This window comes from Cyphellophora europaea (assembly GCF_000365145.1).
Source record: "Cyphellophora europaea CBS 101466 unplaced genomic scaffold supercont1.6, whole genome shotgun sequence".
Classification (NCBI taxonomy): domain Eukaryota; kingdom Fungi; phylum Ascomycota; class Eurotiomycetes; order Chaetothyriales; family Cyphellophoraceae; genus Cyphellophora; species Cyphellophora europaea.
Window position 1 is genome coordinate 1,193,242 of NW_008481812.1, and position 18,098 is coordinate 1,211,339.

General features: G+C 54.7%; 3 protein-coding genes across 3 annotated transcripts; 1 reads left to right on the top strand and 2 right to left on the bottom strand.

The window, feature by feature from the left end:
• Positions 1-220: 220 nt before the first annotated feature.
• On the bottom strand, positions 221-9,513 carry HMPREF1541_06672 (uncharacterized protein; the record flags this gene model as incomplete). Its single annotated transcript, XM_008721002.1, has 3 exons — positions 221-9,250; positions 9,303-9,392; positions 9,445-9,513. The coding sequence occupies 3 exons, from the start codon at positions 9,511-9,513 to the stop codon at positions 221-223; spliced, it is 9,189 nt and encodes a 3,062-aa protein (XP_008719224.1).
• Positions 9,514-11,871: 2,358 nt separating this feature from the next.
• On the bottom strand, positions 11,872-14,124 carry HMPREF1541_06673 (uncharacterized protein; the record flags this gene model as incomplete). Its single annotated transcript, XM_008721003.1, has 2 exons — positions 11,872-12,416; positions 12,471-14,124. The coding sequence occupies 2 exons, from the start codon at positions 14,122-14,124 to the stop codon at positions 11,872-11,874; spliced, it is 2,199 nt and encodes a 732-aa protein (XP_008719225.1).
• Positions 14,125-15,531: 1,407 nt separating this feature from the next.
• On the top strand, positions 15,532-16,518 carry HMPREF1541_06674 (uncharacterized protein; the record flags this gene model as incomplete). The annotated part of the gene is made up of 1 exon (XM_008721004.1): positions 15,532-16,518. The coding sequence occupies one exon, from the start codon at positions 15,532-15,534 to the stop codon at positions 16,516-16,518; it is 987 nt and encodes a 328-aa protein (XP_008719226.1).
• Positions 16,519-18,098: the final 1,580 nt, after the last annotated feature.

The window sequence follows — 18,098 nt, forward strand, 5'->3', positions numbered from 1 at the left end:
GATTGCCTCTTCCCCCTTTCTTTGGCGATGCAATGCTTTTCCCCCCACAAGAACGCCCGCGAATGCCAGTCGTAAAACACCTGATCCGTTCCAAATGATGTACAGAGGAGATCCCAACCCTCGCTTCTTTGACACATGTCCTGTCCCTCCATGACTTTTTCATTTCCACAGCCTTCTCCTCATTCGTCATTCCTCCTAGCCACCAACCTCAACCTCAACCTCAAGTAAAGTAACTCTTTCCCTCCTTCTCCAACACCCCCTTCTGCCCCTGCGCGCCGCCACCACCTAACGGACTCGGCGCAGCCGTGCCACCTCCGCCTCCAGCCATGGCCAACGGACTCTTACTCCGAAGCCCGCTTACCCCGGGACTCCTGCTCCTCGCGGCCGGCGGCAGCCTCAGCCCACCAGGTGTTCCTGCTGAAGACAGACTGGTTGGGCTCTGCGGTCCTCCCATCCGCGTCGCAGCGCTGACAGGACTCCTCGGCCCCGCACCATTGGGACTGTTCCACCCATTGACGCTGACCCGCATGCTACCGGTGCTTCCCCCAGAAAACGTCCGCCGCGGGTGACCTGGCCGCAGACTCGCGGGACTTCGACTGCGATCCCCTGCCGGCGTTGATCGCCCCGAACTGAGGTTGCGGTAATGGCTCTCACGCTTCTTGTCCGCGGGCGGCTCGGCGTTGAGGATGGACTTGGGGTTCTCCAGCGCGACGGATAGGCTTGCGAGCGATAGATTCGCATGCTTTGTTAGTCCTTGCTGGTGCGGGCTGACGATGCTGACGTCTGAGGAGCGGTAGCGCGCATTGGCGCGATCGTACGGCACCGAGATGCCGGCACCCGGATTCATGTACGCTGTATCCCAAGGTGATTCGTGGCGCGAGTGCCGACCCAATGTGACGCCGGTCTGGCTTTCCAGAGACGCGAGCGTTGCAAGGGTTGGGTGCGACGGCAAGCTGCCCTCTGTTGGCACACGCGGGAGTGCGGTGACATCGTTGTTAGCGCCGCCTCTCCCACCACGACCTGAGAAACGCTGGTCGAAGTCGCCGTCGTCGTCCGAGGACGTAGAGACATGCGACAACTTGCTGCCTGGTCGAGACGAATTGCGCGTAGACCGCCCGCCGCCGTTGCTGAAGATGAGTTGGCTCTCGTCATGTATTGCCGGGATAGGCGAAGCGCTAAGGCTACCACGGCGGGACCAGTTGATGCTAGGGCGAGCGCTGCGAGGAATAATGTCGTCGTCGATAGGTGCGTTGAGATGAAGGGCCAAAGAGATATCGGCGGGATCGTCAGACAACTCGCCATAGTTGCGCACCTCTTGCATCCGCCGCGACTTTCCAATCCAGAGCATCTGTTCGTGCTCGCGGAGGTAGCGGTCGCCACCAAAGGACTTTTGCACAATGTTGCGCGTCATGAGGCCGAGCTTGCGACGCTGCTCTTGCTTAGCGTACATGCGAGCCGTGATCCATTCCACATCCTTGGGTGTAGGCGCAAAGGGCATCTCGACAACCTGACCCGGTTGGTCGTCGGCATACTTGGACCACTCGTCCAGCATGGCCAGCATCTTGATCTGAGCGCGTGCAAGTGCGCGAGCATCGTTGGGAGCCACAACTGCCGAGTATCTTGAAAAGTCATCCGGGTCGCTGAGAACGCGGAGAGAAGCACCGACATCTGTACAGACCACAGGAGCACCAGTGAGTGCGGCTTCACCTAGCGCAAGGGGGAGACCTTCCGAGAGTGAGGAGTTGAGGAAGAGCCAGGTCTGCTCGAGCACCTTCATCGGATCAGCAGTCCCAGCGAGTCTAACCTGACTGCGAAGACCCTTGGAGGCAAGCAGTTCCTGACACTCGTTGGAATAGATAGGCGCCTTTTCAATACTACCATAAACATCAAGCTGGTAGTCGCTGAAGCCCCATTCGTTTACGATGATATCGGCGGCAAGAATGGCTGTCTTCAGATCTTTCGCGAACCAGAGATGGGACAGCATAGTGACCGTGGGCTTCTTGGTCTTGATCTCCTTCACCGGCTTGAACTTGTCCGAGTCTGTAATACCGTTGACGATGGGCGAGATCTTGCGCTTGAACGAGTTCCGGTGCTCGATCGTGCCCTGGCATGTTCCAATCTCAACTTCCCAACCAGGGTTGAAGAAGTCTGCGCAAGGCAGAATGGTGTCCGCGTTGTGCAAGATCAGCACACTGGTCAGCCTCATCAACCCCAGCAGAGAGTTGCGTACGAAGGGCGGCAGCTTGCACAGAGCTGAAGACAAGCACATGTTTGTCTCTCTCCAGGCCACGGCATGATCCCAAATCTGCAATTGGCACTTGCGCTTGATCTTACAGACGATGCCATAGGCAGCCGAAACTGAATGATGAGACGCTTGGAAGATAGCGGGCACCTTGTCAGGGACCTGGATGGAAAACACGAAGAGGTAGCGGAGCCACAGCTCAAGCGCAGTATCAAAGTGTCCCAAGGTAGGCAGTTCAGTGTCGAGCCACTCAGTAGGAGCACGGGCGTTAGGTATGTCCTCGAGCCACAACGAGCGCCATGCCTCCTTGCTCACGTCGCTTTTCCAGACATCAGACCAATGTCGCTTGTTGCCAAAGTAGTCGTGGAGATTGACAAGAGCACGCGTGGCCTGCTGCAAATCCGCAGCAGACAGATCGACGGCGCGAGATCCCTTGACGAGGGCAGCCATGATCGGGACAAAGTTGAGCTTGATTTCTGCTGCCGTTGAACTGGATTGCAACATGTCGACTTCCGAATCAAGGCGGTTCTTGAAGAGCCCATGAGTAGGTGTCAAGAAATCAAGACCCCATAGAGGGATGACTTTGAGTGACAGGACATTCTGCTCGGTCTGATGCTTGGGGATGCCAAAGTCGTTGGCGCTCTCGGCAACCATGTGCCATTTAATCGTCTCAAGGTTGTTGATCATGTCTCGTCGACAAGCCGAGACACCACCACCCTCGTTTGGCCAGGTACCGTTGTCTGCAGCGAGGACATGCAGGGTCTCATTCGTGTCCTTTCCCACAGCCTTGGCCGTAGTGTGCATAATGGTATCGCCTCCGGAACCGAAGCTGATCAGATCGCCCAATTTGTACGCGATGGGAGTCCAACCAGCGATGTCATCGGCCATGTCAACACTTGATCGCACCGTATCAGTCATGTCCATAATGTAAGCTTTGGCTGCAGGAAGGTTACCAGCATCGCGCAGACGCCAGTACTTCTTGAGGACCTTATCTTTGCGCACCAACTTTTCGTCCACCCATCTGGCGATAACACCGTCGATGTCTCTGCTGTTCTTCCATGCCTTCCATAACCTACTACGGGCCATAGAGGTGGAGATAGGGACACGTTGCGTTGCAAACCCGAACACGCGGGCAAGAGCATTGGTAGTCCATCGGCTTGAGTTCAGGAGAGGGTCTTCATCAGCAAAGCGTGTGTGGTCGGGCTTCTTCAGGATGTTCAGCCAGTCATGCTCAATCAGCGGCGGTGTGGGTACTTTTTGTCCGTTCAGCGTAGTGGTGATTGTTGGATGCATCTGGTGGTCGTACTTCCATGTGCTCTCGAACACGTCAGGCCCTTGCACAAATGTTGCCTTTGTGACCTTGGTATGGGGGATCCATCGGTTCTTCTTGGCAGATCGGCGAAGGGGCGGTGCACACCAAGAGACGTTGGCGCTGAGGTGAGCGAGAACGAATTCGCCAGACAGCAGCTCATCGAGAGCAGTGGCATTCTTCCGGTAGCGGAGCGTAAAGTGAGTCAAGTTTTCGCCGGTCATGTAAGACCCGGATTCAACAAGACCTTTATCGTTGTAGACCAAGTTCTCAAGCTCACGTTTGCCGCGGACACAGCGTCTGGCCTCCGGAACAGTCCGCTTAATGTGGTTACGGAACTTGACCTTCGTAGGTTGCTCGTACTCATACTCGAAGAGGTTAATGCTGTTGGCGCCATCAAACTCTTCTCGTGACAACAATTGTCGCGTGGACGAATACTTGTTGATGGCAACAATGCTGTTTCTGCTGTTGTTGTTGCTGGGCTCTGACTTCAAGTCGCCTTTGTAGATCTTGAGATCGAACCCAGGCTCAGCTGGATGACGGAAGCCAGTGAAGATGCCCTTAGAACTCTGGATGACAATCCGAGACCGCTTATGAGTTATCGTCATGCCCTTAGACTCTCTCATCAGCTTCTTGACCTCCGGCCGGTTGTGGTAGAGAAAGAAGGTCAAGCCGACATCCTGCGCAACCTTCGCGTAACGCCAGACAGCTGTGAGAACGAACCCAAGTACAATCTTGAAGACCTTGTTCTTGTTGCGCATGGCATGATCGAATTCGCGATGCCATTCGGCATCAGCCACGAGCGCGAGAGTCATGTACTTGATAGCCAATCCGATGTGGTGGTAGACATAGCTGAAGGGTTTCTTGAATGTCGTCCAGAATGTTCCGATAGTAAACTCGGGCAGTGGAGTGTTGCCTGCTTCCTGACCAGGAAAGATGGTAGGGTGAGATTCGCTGTTCAGCTCCAGAAGTGTTGCAGCAGATTCGACCGCCAGATCACACCGAGCAATGTGGATTGGATAAGTATCTTGGCCGGTACAGCCGAGGATATAACGAAGTCTGCGCTCATCAGAGATGGCCAATTCGTAAGACCCTCCCACAGCCCGAGTAAGGAACCATTCTCTGACGGGTTGAGAGAGCTTGTCCCACTTCAAGTCGCAGTCCATGCCAAGGCAGTACTGTCGGAGGAGCTCTTTCCTCGCCCAGGAAACAACTCGGCCTCGGTCCTGCTCATCCGCCAGCATCGTTCGGATCGTTAGTGGCAGGCTCGAGCTGACCGCTTGAGACATCAGGCAGGCATGTTGGCTCGGAATCTTGAAGTAGTGGTTCGCAACTTCCCAAAGCAGCAGCTCGGCGATGACCTGGCAGTTGCCGCGCATGTTGAAGGACCCGTCATCGGCCTTTCGAACTCCAATGATGAGACGAGTCTTTTCGTTATGACGGGCCGAAATAGCTTGCACCTCGCCCTCCATTTTGTCGAGTGCGAGAAGTTCAATTTCGATCTGGCCGCTCTCGAAAGTCTTAACGGCGACATCGACTATATCCTCGGCATCTGGGAAAGCGCTCGCTAAGAAGTCGGCTACCGGCACGGCACCTCTGAGCAGAGCAGTCACCTCGTTACCTGGGTACTGGAATGGACGGACATGATACAGCTCCCCAGTAGGCATGCGTCTCAATTTCTCGTACATGGAAAGGAGCTCGGATTGTGACCAGTGCGGATCGTCCCAGGGCTTCACGTAAGCGAAGTAGGTAGACTCTTCGTCGATTTTGGCCGCCGGCTTCTCAGGCATTCCGATCTGTGCCGACCAAAGGCAGAGGACGGCTGCTGTCCAAGTCGTGACTCCCAGCGCAATAACACCTCCGAACTTGAAGTCGGGCAACACACCTTTGAGAACCAGTCCAAGGGGTAAGCCAACACTCACAGCAACAAGGAGAGGTCGCAGGGCGAATCTTCCTGCGAAAATCTTTGTGTACTGATACCAGAGCAAGCCAGTATAAGCGCCGACGTAGGCGAGGAACATGATCGTGGCATCGCGAGTTCCTTGTAGCATGTACGTGATGCCCGCCGTAAAAGCAAGAGCCCAGCAGTGCCACGCTAGGAAGCGGAATAGTGTGCGCGCATACATTGTGCGTCGAAGGCGAATGTGCTTCTTCTGCTGTTCACGAAGCTCTGCAGTATTGCGGACACCATCTGGCTCGGAAATGTCAACAGCCCCGTGCAGCTCTTGCGCCTTGACGTCAATGAGAACAGCGCCGATCAGGTAGTAGGCAAGTGAGAAGCCGATGGCGATTCTGAAGCTGTTGTTGAGGGAGGCAGAAAGACCGACGAGGCGTACACCAGTCAAGAGCTCAACCCATTTGTCCATGAGCGCGACAACGAAGTACAGAATACCACAGCCAACTTCATCGCCGGCTTGCCGCCAATGCATGAAAGCATTATGCAGCCTCATTCCCTTTTGCAGCTCCACGAGAGTGTTCAAAGCTACCTTCACCTGGATGTTCCACCCAGAGCTAAAGGGAATGGGCTTGGGCACGTCGGCGTAGCGGTTGTACCAGTTGAGAAGGAAATTCGTACGCTCCCAGTCTTTGGATAAGCCCAGAACGAATTCGTCCTTGGTGGGTTTATGTAGGAAGTTCTTCCGGAGCTCATCTTCGACGTCTTGGAGTAGGGCTTCCCGGCATACCTTCAGTGCTGCGGGATCAGACATGGAGTCAAGATACGCTGAATCACCTCCAGCTTTGTTCTCGGTATACCATTTGCGGACTTCTGTGTCGTTGGTCTGCTTGATCTGCTGATACCACGTGACCCATCGCGCACCAACGCGCCTGAGCGCAAGGACCAGTGAGCCAATGAGCACATAGAAGACCGAGATGTAGATGTAGACATCGTGTCGACTCCAAATCGTGACGAGGGGCGAGATGAGTAGGATCGGCAGACATATAAGGATGTATGTTCTGCCAGATAGGAACGCCGAGCCAGGCATTTGGAAGCTGGCGATTGCAGCGAAGAGGACCAAGTAAGTAGTAAAGGCGATCAGATACAAGAAGAAGACGATCCCCGATCCAGGACCCTCGACGCCAGCAATGATGACAAAGCCGATGAGAGCCCCGGCGATGGTAAATGCAAGTCCGGCAATGAGGCGTGTGAGCACGAACACGTTCATAGCGGAGAATGCCATGCTGACGAGGTAGTACGATCCACCGACCGCGATCCAAGTTCCAGTCGCTCCCGAGAGCAAAAGTGAGATCATTAGAGCAATGGTCGCACTCTGTAGCTGATCACGCGTCATGAACGCGGAAAGGTAGAGCCCCCTGCCGATAGTGCTGAGAAGTGCAATGTCGACCAAGGCTGGGACAGCGAAGACACTGAGAAACCCGAAGCGCTGGAATTGAGGCAGGGGCTTTGGCTGGTTGTTCGGATCAACATCGATGCCGGCACCTCCATAGGCAGTGGCAAATTCGGGGGCCCCATTGTTCCATAATGGAGGCTGCTTCTCCTTGTAGACTGCCCTGAACCGGTCCGAGATGAGCTTGCCGAATGTGTTAGGAGACACGTCGAAGTATGCCTCGCACCGGGAGCCAAGGGCAAATGATTCAGCGAAGACGGCGGCTTGGTCGGATTGGTCGTTCAGAAGTGGGTTGCGGTCTGTCACTTCAAGATACACCTCTTCGAACGCGGCTTTCCTCGCAGCACAAAAGGTCGCGAGTCCAAGAATATCAGCTCTCGAGTCTATGGCATCCGACTTCAGGATCGCCTGAAGCGCCAAAGTGAAGTTCTTCAGATCAGCGTCGCGTCGCTGGCGGAGTGCCAGCAGTAGCCACTCTTGGAGCTTGACAACAAAAGAAACAGCGACAGAAAGCTCCGGGTACGGGACGCCTTTTTGGTCATACTCTGAATATCGGGCAATAAGCAGGTGCGTCTCGCTGACCTTGCCCTGCATATAGCTTACGGAGTCAATCTCATTGAGCTGAACTTGAGTGGGAGCCTCGAGCAACTGTTTCCTCGCCCACCGCGTCACCAGTGCCATGGCGTCATGGTCGCGGTCTAGAGCGTTCAGTTGCTGGATCAGCAAGATTCGCTCCTCTGGCGTGAGGCTGTCGATGTCCTGAACCATTCGCCGAGAGAGACCACTTTCTTTGTGGGAGTCTTCATTCCACTCCGCGAACTTGGTCTCGATGGCAAAGCAGGTTTCTCGCGAGAGACCTTCATTGGACAAGAACGCATGCAGCACTGTGCAGGAAAGTCCTTGAGCGTCACGAGATACGAATATCTCCGTGCCCTCCGAGTCGTCATGAGTGATTGCCCAGAAGCGGATATTGGTACCATACTGAAACCCAGGACTCAGACCTAGATGGAGTCTCAGAAGTCCGGCAGTCGCGACCGTAGACAGCTCCTTGACGGCGTCGACAACACCAGCTTGGACGCCTTTTGACTGCAGCAGATATCGATCGTGGAATTTGCGATACAGGACGCCCAAGTTGGTAATCTTTTGCTGGTCAACGGGATGCAGCAGTCCAAGGTTCCGTAGACGTAGCTGTTCTTGAAGGACCTCAGCATACGATAGAGGTGTAGGTTCAACGCCCAGTGGAACGCAACCAAGAGTATCGCCGGCCATCGAAATCTCTGACACAGACCGTGTGCTTTGGTAACTTCCTGCCCGAGATCCACCGACCGGGGTGTGCGGCGCATCTTCAAATCTCCCAGACTCTCGCCGTGAGATTGCGGATGTGGATGGGTAGACTGTGGCCTGCAGAGAGGCAGCCTCGGGCACGGCACGAGCGATTTGTTTCCACGCTTCGCTCGTTGTCGTGATTTGCGTTCGGGCAAGGGTAGAATTCGACCTCCAAGCAGTATGCGCGTCCATGACACGCTCGTCCTTGAGCCATTCGAACGCACCCATGGGCTCGACTGCAGGCCGATCGATTTCTGGATCGACCTCAGACGCGACCGAGCCAATCCAGGTGACAATGGAATAAAACCCACACCACTGAATGGCACGCTTGATTACCGCATTTGAAACTTCCACGCCATCGTTGTAGGACTCCCACGCGAGCGCACTGAAATCACGCATACACGATTCCTTGACGATGGCCCTGATAGTCGGCTGCAAATGATGCATGTCGAAATAGTCGCGATGCTGGCCGTTGGGCAGGATCGCGGCGTTGCGGAGAACGATTCCCGAAATCTTGGGATCCTGTAGAATGGCGACATCGGGGAGATACTTGGGAGGGTATGACTCGAGGTACACGAGGAAGCCTGCGGTATTGATGAGATCCACGACGGCAGCCAGATGCTTGCTGGGTAACGTCTCCTCCCATCCGGCCAGTAGGACACCATTGAAGGCAGAGTGGTCGAGGACCCTGGCGACGACGTCGACAATGCTTTCGAGTACGGCATCGGGACCTGCATTTGTCTTGGTTAGGGTGGTAACATCCAGTCTAGCCAGCCAGCAATGTTGGCCTGCTATGCCCCGGATAAGGCTATCCGCGCCTCGGAAAGGGTCGAGGATGGCAAGCTCAGACTTGGCGAGGATGCTGAGTTGGCTGGCGGTGGTCTTGGAGCCAGTATGGCCAAGGAAGACTGTGAATGAAGAGACCTTGGGAGCTCGTACGGCCGAGCGTCCTGTGAGCTTTTCGGCGACGTTCTCCAGACGCTTTAGAGTTTGGGAAGAAACCTCCGACGGGCGCGAACGCCGAGCCTTTGCAGAGTCAGAGACGTTTCTCAGCACAGTCGTATGGACTGAAGCCTACCTTGAGGTATCTCGCAGTGCGCCAGGCAACCGAGTAGATGATATAGGTGATGCCAGTTGCTGCAGACCCTACAACGAGACCAAAAAGTACCTGTTGCACGGTTAGCCACCGACATTCTGTGCCGGACTGCCCAGCAACGTACCCATGACCACCAATGACTAGACAAGTCCTCCCAACCCAGAATCTGGGGATTGAAGATTCGGTCCTCCATGCTGTCGACCGTTCAGAAGCCCGCCAGCCAACGCCCTTACTATATAAGTAACGAATGAATGAAGAAGAAACAGCGAACAATTAGATCTGAGCAGACATGTCTCTGCTGTGCACAGCCGGCGTAGGGGTTCCGATTGTGCGAGACGAGGTGTCAGTCACGTTGCAGATGCTAACACTGACCGCCTGGAAGAAGAGCTCAGAAGTACGGCTCAGGTGGTGCAGATGAAGTAATGCCGGTAGGGATCGGATGGGTCGAGCACCTTGTGGCGGCAGGGGGGTGTATACGAATTAGGAAACGACGGGCTGAAGTGGGAGCTGGATCTGTGAAAGGAAGGAGCGTAAAGAGCAGTTGCTGGGAGATGCAGGCAACAAGACATCGAGTATACCGCGCAGCACAGAGAAACGTGGTGTGCCAAATGGAGGCAGCCCATCGGTTAGCAGGGACCTTCCAGCCCACCTCCTGACTGGTGCTGGACCAGTAACCAGTGATAGTGGGCCACCTGGACGCGGGTCGAAGGCTGCTGGAACACGTTCGAGACAGCCATTTCTCAGCGGGTAAGAGCGCGCTAGAATTAGCATAGCCGGCGGATGGGAGGCAAGATTTCGCCGGTAAGATTGAAGTAGGCCTATTCAGGCACAGTCCAGGGCGAAGGTATATGGACATTGGATTGCTGAGGGCTATGGAGCTCGCGAATCAAGCGACGTGCACCCACATGAGAAAGTGCCCGGGATCAGGGTGGAGGACGGGCTGACGCGCCCGATCTGGCAGCGAAGAGCCAAGGGTCATAGACTGCCGACGGCGACAATGACACGGTCGTAGCGCAGTTGCAGCGCAAGACATATTGACGGGAATACGATACCAGCAGGGGGTGGGGTAAGGAGAAGTCACAGTTAGTAGCTGGAGGCACAGGGTTTGAGCACTGAAGTCTAAAGACAGTGGGACTTGGCACACTAGTATCAGCGTATTGTCAAGCTCGTCACGTGAAACCATGGTACAATACGTCTAATAAAAGACCGTATGAGCATGACGCCTGATAAAGTGGAGACTGTATTGCCAAGAAGGCGACCCCAGGTGTGGCTGCTCTCCCGCCCCCTGTCGTCCCCGCTGTCGCATCGACCAAGACAGCCCCAGCACCTCTCGCCAATACATGCGCTGGGCAGCGCAACGATGAGACAAATACGGGCTACCATCGCCTAATGTCCTGCCAAGCTCACTTCGTGCATGCCTCGGATGTGTCTTGGGCAAGCGGCAAACGAGGAGACTGGTTGAGATTGATTTTGGCGCAGCCGCCCTGACTCACAAGAAGCGTCGCAACGCCACCGAAACGACGGGAAAAAAGTTTTTCTCCCATGCCTTGATCTGCAGCACGAACACATGGGTCAAGCCTTGTTTCTTGTGTAGTCTTTTGTACGTCAAGCCACTTCGTGTGTGATCTCGCCCGGCAGAATAGCCGAGAGTCCCGCCTTCAATTCCCCAGTGTGATCGACAGGAACTGGCCTCCTGACCCGGAGTGGCTGCTCCGGATCTGCGTGATTTTTGGCAAAATGTCAATAATTCACTGCTGTGGATATGGGATGCCGGCTTGCTTCACGCAGAAGTTAGAACCCCGTGTGCGTGTCTCGCTGTAATTTCTCTTGCGGCGAGGCGAGCGGTAAAGGACTGGGCCGCCATGTAACCATACTGCTAGCAGGCCTCGCTGTATCCGGCCAGCTTACCGAGAACATCGCGATACTGAAACTGGTCGCTGAGCCCGCTTTCCTCGCTTACACAGTGGCTCCAGAGAACTCGAAGCGAGGGCTCTAGCAGCAGAGTAGACAACCATGTGGGGATTGGATGGCATCGGATACTGTTTATTTATACTGTCTCATATACGGAGTACTGAAGTTGTGCCGTCCCGCATGCAGAACTTGGCGTCTGGGTCAGCCGTGCACCAGTGCTCGCATTTGTGACCGACTACAGTCGCACAAGTGCCATCGGCGGGAGTGGTAGACCTATGCCATACGAGCAGCAATTTACTTGCATCGTAGAGGCGGCCATCTCACCAGCGGTCACTTCTGCTGAATGTCATGTGCAACGGTACCCTTTCAAAATGCGGTGCTGAGCAAATCGCAACGTGCGTCGTTTGGAGCACCTATGCGGAGACAACGAGTTTGTATGCAGGCGTCCTTGGCAATGAATATACTTGCATTGTATGAAAAGGAAAGCCCCAACGATACTCGTACATGAGCCTGCAGATATGCTTTTGGTATTATCCATCCCCATCACCTACCTAATCCGTCCAATACACATGTCACAAACTCCCTTTTATGTCAAATGCCTCAAATTGATCATGCATCGTTCCCTTGGCAGACGGCTGGCTTAGACTGCAACAGGCGAGCTGAAGGTAAAGGTTCTGGCGCTGCCGGATAGCGTCACCCAGATCGTGGTGGGGTCGTTGCCAACCTTCTCGGTCCGCATACCCTGTGTGTTGGTCACAGAGCCGGGTACAGTAACTGGAATTGGGGCTGAGCAAGTGTTGCCCGTTGCTGAGACGGTGACGCCGGTGATCGTTGAGCCGCTCTTGGTCCATGTGAGCTTGGGCTTGCAAGCATCACGTGTCTGACGGTCTAGGAAAGCTTTCGCCAGATCCTGTTGCTTGAGCGAGATCATGGGCCAGTTGACAAGACGGACAAACTCCTGAACAACAATCTCGACCCAAGCCTGGAAGATAGAGACCCGAGACGACACTCCATTGACAGGGATGGCCGGAATACCCTGGGTGCGGAGGTTGGCTTGATGGAACATGAAGCCGTCGTGGTAGAGACCGAAGAGGTGGCGCATAGTGTCTTGTCTCTCTACGTTGAGGAGGTCCTGGAACGTGCCAGCTCCAGCAGATGTGTCAATCCACTCCTGGGTAGTGCATTCTGCAAGCTGTCAGTAGAGATCGAGGCCGATGCATTTCATTATTCTGGAATTACCTGGAGTGTCGCAGTTGTAGTAAATGCGAGTAGCCCACCGAGGAATGACATTAAAGCCATCGTATCCATCCGCGGCACTGGTTGTCTTGTACAAATACATGGGATTTTGTTGGTTGCGGAGAGGGGCGCGGGTGTTGTCGCCAACACAGTTAGTCAGGCCACTATCCTTCCAGGCGCGGAGAACATCGCCGTTGTGCAGGCCAGTAATGGCGGGTGGGATCAAGCCATCAGTAGAGAAACGGCCGCTCGCAATACCAATTTGCTGGAACCAGGCCTGGTTAAACTTGATCTCCTTGACAGCGTCACTGTACGTCGCGTTGTTGAGCTCATAGTGGGTGAAGGTATGCGAGAGATGCATGAACCGGTCGCGGTTGGACGTGGTCTGGAACCATTGGGCCAACGGGTCAAGACGAATGCAGTTGGGGGAGTAGTTGTAAGCGGTAGGTGTGGTAGGCCAAACATTTGAGCCAGTTCCAAGCGGCTTCTTGAACTCCAGAGCAGTGTCTGGCTGCTCAGGATAGTCAATGGAAAAGGGCGTGCAGACAGTCTGGCCACTGGCTGTGTTTTGGGCGGCTTCAATGTTGCCATTGCCGTTGTGACCAATCTCAGGAAGATAGAAGGATCCAGTGTTCATTTTCCCTTGAATGGTAGGCACCCAAGCGGCCACGTCGCGCATGTCGTTGGGGACGGTGCGGTATTCCTGGCCCTGAGGTCTATACAAGCCTGTAGATAGCATCATATCGTCGATCTGGGTGTTGAGATTCACACGACGATAGCCAGTGTAGAGACCGCGTGTCAGCCAGGTAATATAAGCATGCTGGAGGAAGTTGCTGGTGGATGACCAGTCAGTGGCCCATCCAATGAAAAAGACCATTTGCTGTCTACCACTGAAGTTGTTGATAACGGCGGCGGTCGACTTCTGGAATCCGGCAGCAGCGGCAAAAGCAGCAATTTCCGTCGTTGTGCTGGCGTCAGTAATGGTTGCAGGGTAGTGATAGAGACCAGCAGTAGAAACGCCAGCGTTGAGCTTGATACCAGCCTGCGGGAAGGCGTTGGTGTTAGTGAAGGACAGCAGTTGTTCAACACCGGTATTGCAGCAACCACCGAGGGCCGAGGCTCCGAAAAGAGGGCCCGGATACACGTCGTACTGGACCATGCGAACACCGTACATGGTCTGGTAGTCGTACAATTGCTGCCACTGCGCCGCAGTCAGGGCAGACTGATAGTTCCCACCTCCCATGTCATAGGAGACTTGGCCTGCGATGATGAAACCGCCATAGTTACCACCAACAGTTGTGTTAAGAGTGGGAAGGGCAATGCCTTGTTGCGGGACTGTGAGGATCTCAAACGGAATGCCATAGCCGTTGAGGCCAGATGAGGCTGATTGACCGGCGTAGGCGTCGCGGACAATAATTAGAATCTTCGAATCAATCGCGCCGTTGAAGTTGGCAGCAGAGACATTGGCGGCTGCAGAAGGGGCTGCGGCCAGGGTCGAGGTTGCCAAGGTGGTGGCCGGAGCAGACGTGCCAACGGCGCTAGCAGTGGCAGTAGCGACCGCGGTTGGACTGGTAGTTCTGGTGGAGGTCGCCTGCGCACGAGCAGAGGAAATGACACCGAGTATGCTCGTGACGAACGACAAGACGGGTCCTGCCATAGCGGGCAGTACAGGATAATGAAGCTAAGTGAAAGTATAGGCTCAGGAAGCCTCAATGAGTGACTGGGGAATCAAACGAGGGACTAAGTGAAATGAACGAGCGACTGAAAGGATGAACGAGTGGAACGACACGCTGGTCAACGGTGGTGGTCGAGGGAAAGCGAGGCAACGCGAAAGAGATGGAAGATGGTATATGAAGTCGTGGTGTCCTCAACCTACCGCATTCGTCTTTGCATGGAGAACAGCCTGGCGCTGAGACAAGAGGGACCCATGGCCGGATGTGATGAGTCTCGGCCTCGGGATCATGATGTGCTTCACCCAGATCCATGTAGAAGAGGAGGCCTAGAGACGGTCTCAAAGGTGATCGCAATTTCCGCAACGCTTCAATACGGAACCCCTTTTCAGCGACAGGAAGGATGTTCTCCGTTGAGCCAAAGGTGGACGGGTGATTAGGTCTGGGGTCAGTCGAACTATGCTCAGTCCCAAGTCAAACACCCGCTGTGGCTGTCCGGTGGTTTTCACCCAGTGGAACGAGTCTCGGTTGGACAGGAAGTGGCGGAGAATAGGGCCGAGCATGAAAGGGTATTGGACCCAGCATGAGACGAGGTTTAGTCAATGAATGGTCCGCCTAGAGTGATGGAGGAAAGGCAGTTGGGCGATGTCTTAGTTGACTTTTACCACGCGTTCGAAACGCCCGCCAAGGATACGTACCAAAAGCGCGCTCTGTACGACGCTAGTAAGATTGATTCAAGACTCGTCAAGACTTGTGCAAGACTGGAGTAGGTCGACTGCTAAACCCTTTGTGGTCAGCGTCGACGCGCTGCCCCGCCGACGAGAATTATATTGGAATTGCGTTATGAGTCTGGCCAGGAGACAGCGACCGTGCAGTCGTGACTGGAAACAGCTTTCAAAGGATTGGGACCAGCTGCAGGGGAAATCCTCCGGCCTGAATCGCGCCGCTCAGCCCCATCCTGAGTGAGCCCGACCGTCTCTGGAATTGAACAGCCTCAGTAAGTCGTCAGCCTCCGCACCTGAAGCGCGCCCCGAACATCAATATCATCGCCACTATCATCATCGCCATTTGTCTCTTCTACACAACAGGTTCGACGCCGTCGACGTCAGTTTTGTCGACCGCGGCATTTGCCCGAACTCCGTGTAGCCCTTATCGACCGCGATCGGCCAAAACTGCTCACCACAGAAACCGCCCCCTGCCTCAAATTGAAGGAAGCCGCCACTCCCCTGTCACCCACATCCTTCAAGGCCTTGATTGCAGTTCAAATATGACGTTCTTGATTTGACTGTCAGCCATCGACTTCTTGGCCGTTTCAACAGCTTGCACGGGCCTTACATTCCCAACCACCACAAAGAACTACAAACAAGTCAATTTCACCACTCACCTATATAAACATGACGGCCGATGACAAAGCGATGCTGGCACACAGCCAGGCCCAACCCACGAGCCGGAGAACCGTGCGACGCAGGTTCATCGTTATCGGGGCGATCGCCATGGTTCTCGTGATTGCTTTGGCCGTTGGCCTGGGAATTGGTTTGACCGTGGGCCGGCCCACTGGTAACTCGGACTCCTCCGGCTCAGCCGCTTCAGCAACTCCCATCTCCGGTGCCGACTCTGAGGTGCCCGCCTCGGTTTGGAAGCCAACAAGCGGTTTGACCTGGAACTACAATCTACACGCTGCGGTGCAAGACACCTCCAACCAGGGAATCGATGTCTGGGACATTGACCTCGTCGACAACAGCGCTTCAACCATCAAAGCCTTGCAAGACCAAGGTAGCAAAGTCATCTGCTACTTCTCCGCTGGCAGTTATGAAGACTGGCGACCGGATAAGGGAGAGTTCCAGGATTCAGACCTTGGCCACGACCTTGATGGCTGGCCGGGCGAAAAATGGCTCAATATCAATAGCGACAACGTACGCAGGATCATGGAGGCTCGTCTCGACATGGCGGTGGATAAGAAATGTGATGGAGTGGATCCCGACAATATCGACGGCTTCGACAACGATAACGGTCTCGATCTGACGGCTCAAGACTCGGTCAACTACATTGCCTTCCTCGCCAAAGCCGCACACAATCGAAACCTCTCGATTGGCCTGAAGAATGCGGGGTCCATCATACCCGACGTCCTCGACGTGGTACAGTTCAGCGTCAATGAGCAATGTCTCCAGTACGACGAGTGTGACACGTTCAGGGCGTTCATTGACCAGGACAAGCCCGTTTTCCACGTTGAATACCCCAAGGGTGACGATACCAACAACAACCTGTCAGTCTCGACGTCAAGGTTTGACGATATCTGCGATGCTTCCTCTGCGCAAGGCTTCTCCACCATCATAAAAAATATGGATCTTGATGCATGGACCCAAGAGTGTCCCAAGTCCTAACTGGCGCCCAATTTCCCCGCCGCTACATCTACGTCTACTACCTTGAGATCCTACAGAGCTGGCTAGCTCGGCACTCTCCATGCATTTTTCACGATCGGCTTCAGGACTCGACGCTAGCACGATGACTATTTTGCATACCATGATACCTTAGCATAGAAATTTGATGACCAGAGCCAAAATCTGCATAGCGGAATCGTTCTTAGCTTCTCCCAACCACATCCTTTATATCCTTTCCTATATCAGTATGCGAGTGCGCAGAGAGGGATCGTCTGCTCCATCACGACCGAGACAGCCCTCCCACTCCGCGCAGACCATGCTATTCGGGCCCGATGCAGCCCGCCGTGTAAACGAGTAGCTTCGCCCGATGCTCTGGAACACAGGTACATCGCTCATGAGCCCGGGGCCAGTCATGGGCACGATCGACCATATCCCACCAGCCTTGCGCGCACAATGCCTCCGCAGACGACTAACTCCGGAAATTCGCGCATGCAGAACCTCACATTCCCAGGATAGTGTCGCCAGAACCACGTGGGAAAAGAAGGGGTAGTTGACGTGGAGAAGAAGAGCATCTCGCCCAACGCCTCTAAAGCCGGCGTCCTCAACTCCAAACCTTACACCACACCACTATATAGGTCATGGTGTGCACACCATTTTTCGGCGTTCTTTTTGTTCTTTACCATCGTGTCGGTAAGTTCAGCGCTCAGCTCGCTCCTCGTCATCGAGGTCTAGGCTCTGGCTTGCCCATGAGGCTTGCTGGCCACAGAGGAAGCCGTGATGGTCCAGACCTTCGAAATACCGACCGTCTGGTAGCGGAAATCGTCATAAGAAGGGGCATTGCAGCCGCGAGGCCGACTGCCGAAAACAGCCTAGCTGGCAACTTCAGCTGAGCGATATACTGGGGGATCTGGTGTTTGAGGAGTGGGAGGTGGGAGGGAGGCTCAAGAAAATTATGTGGTCAGCAACGTATCGTAGGTAGGAGGCGGGTGGTCGACAGACAGAGGTAGCAGTCATCATCGAGAGCCTCTGCCAGCCTAGCGAGACGGAACTCATCAAGGTTATGTCCGGCTTGACTCTGCTGTTGGATCCGGGCTTGACTACCTACGTTATTGCTTTCTATTACGTGAATACCACCAGCTTTCATTTACGCCCAGCACCTTGCGCGGCTCCACACTCAAACAAATTTATTCCCAGACCTCGATTATTCTTTCTTGGTCACGACCGGGACTGCAAATTGCCTTCCGGTCTGCGTCTGCAGCTGCAGCTGCAAGTTTTGAGAATTCTTCATGGCAAAGGCGTGATGGGACGGGATAGAACACAGAAGCCAAGAGAGGGCTTGCAGAACTGCTGGCTTGTCACGTACACGTACGGGCGCCAAGCCGGTAACAGCTTGTACTGTCCGTACGGAGCAGCGCGGACCTGGCAGGAGAGCTTTCACTCTAGCCGGACACGAGAATGGCGCAATTCTAGTATATACCGACGGCGGCTGACTTCCCCGGCAAATCGACGGGGCCGTAGGGAGTGCTAGCTGCTCGCTTCGCTCGCTTCGATCACAACCATCGTATTATCCATGCGCACCGGCC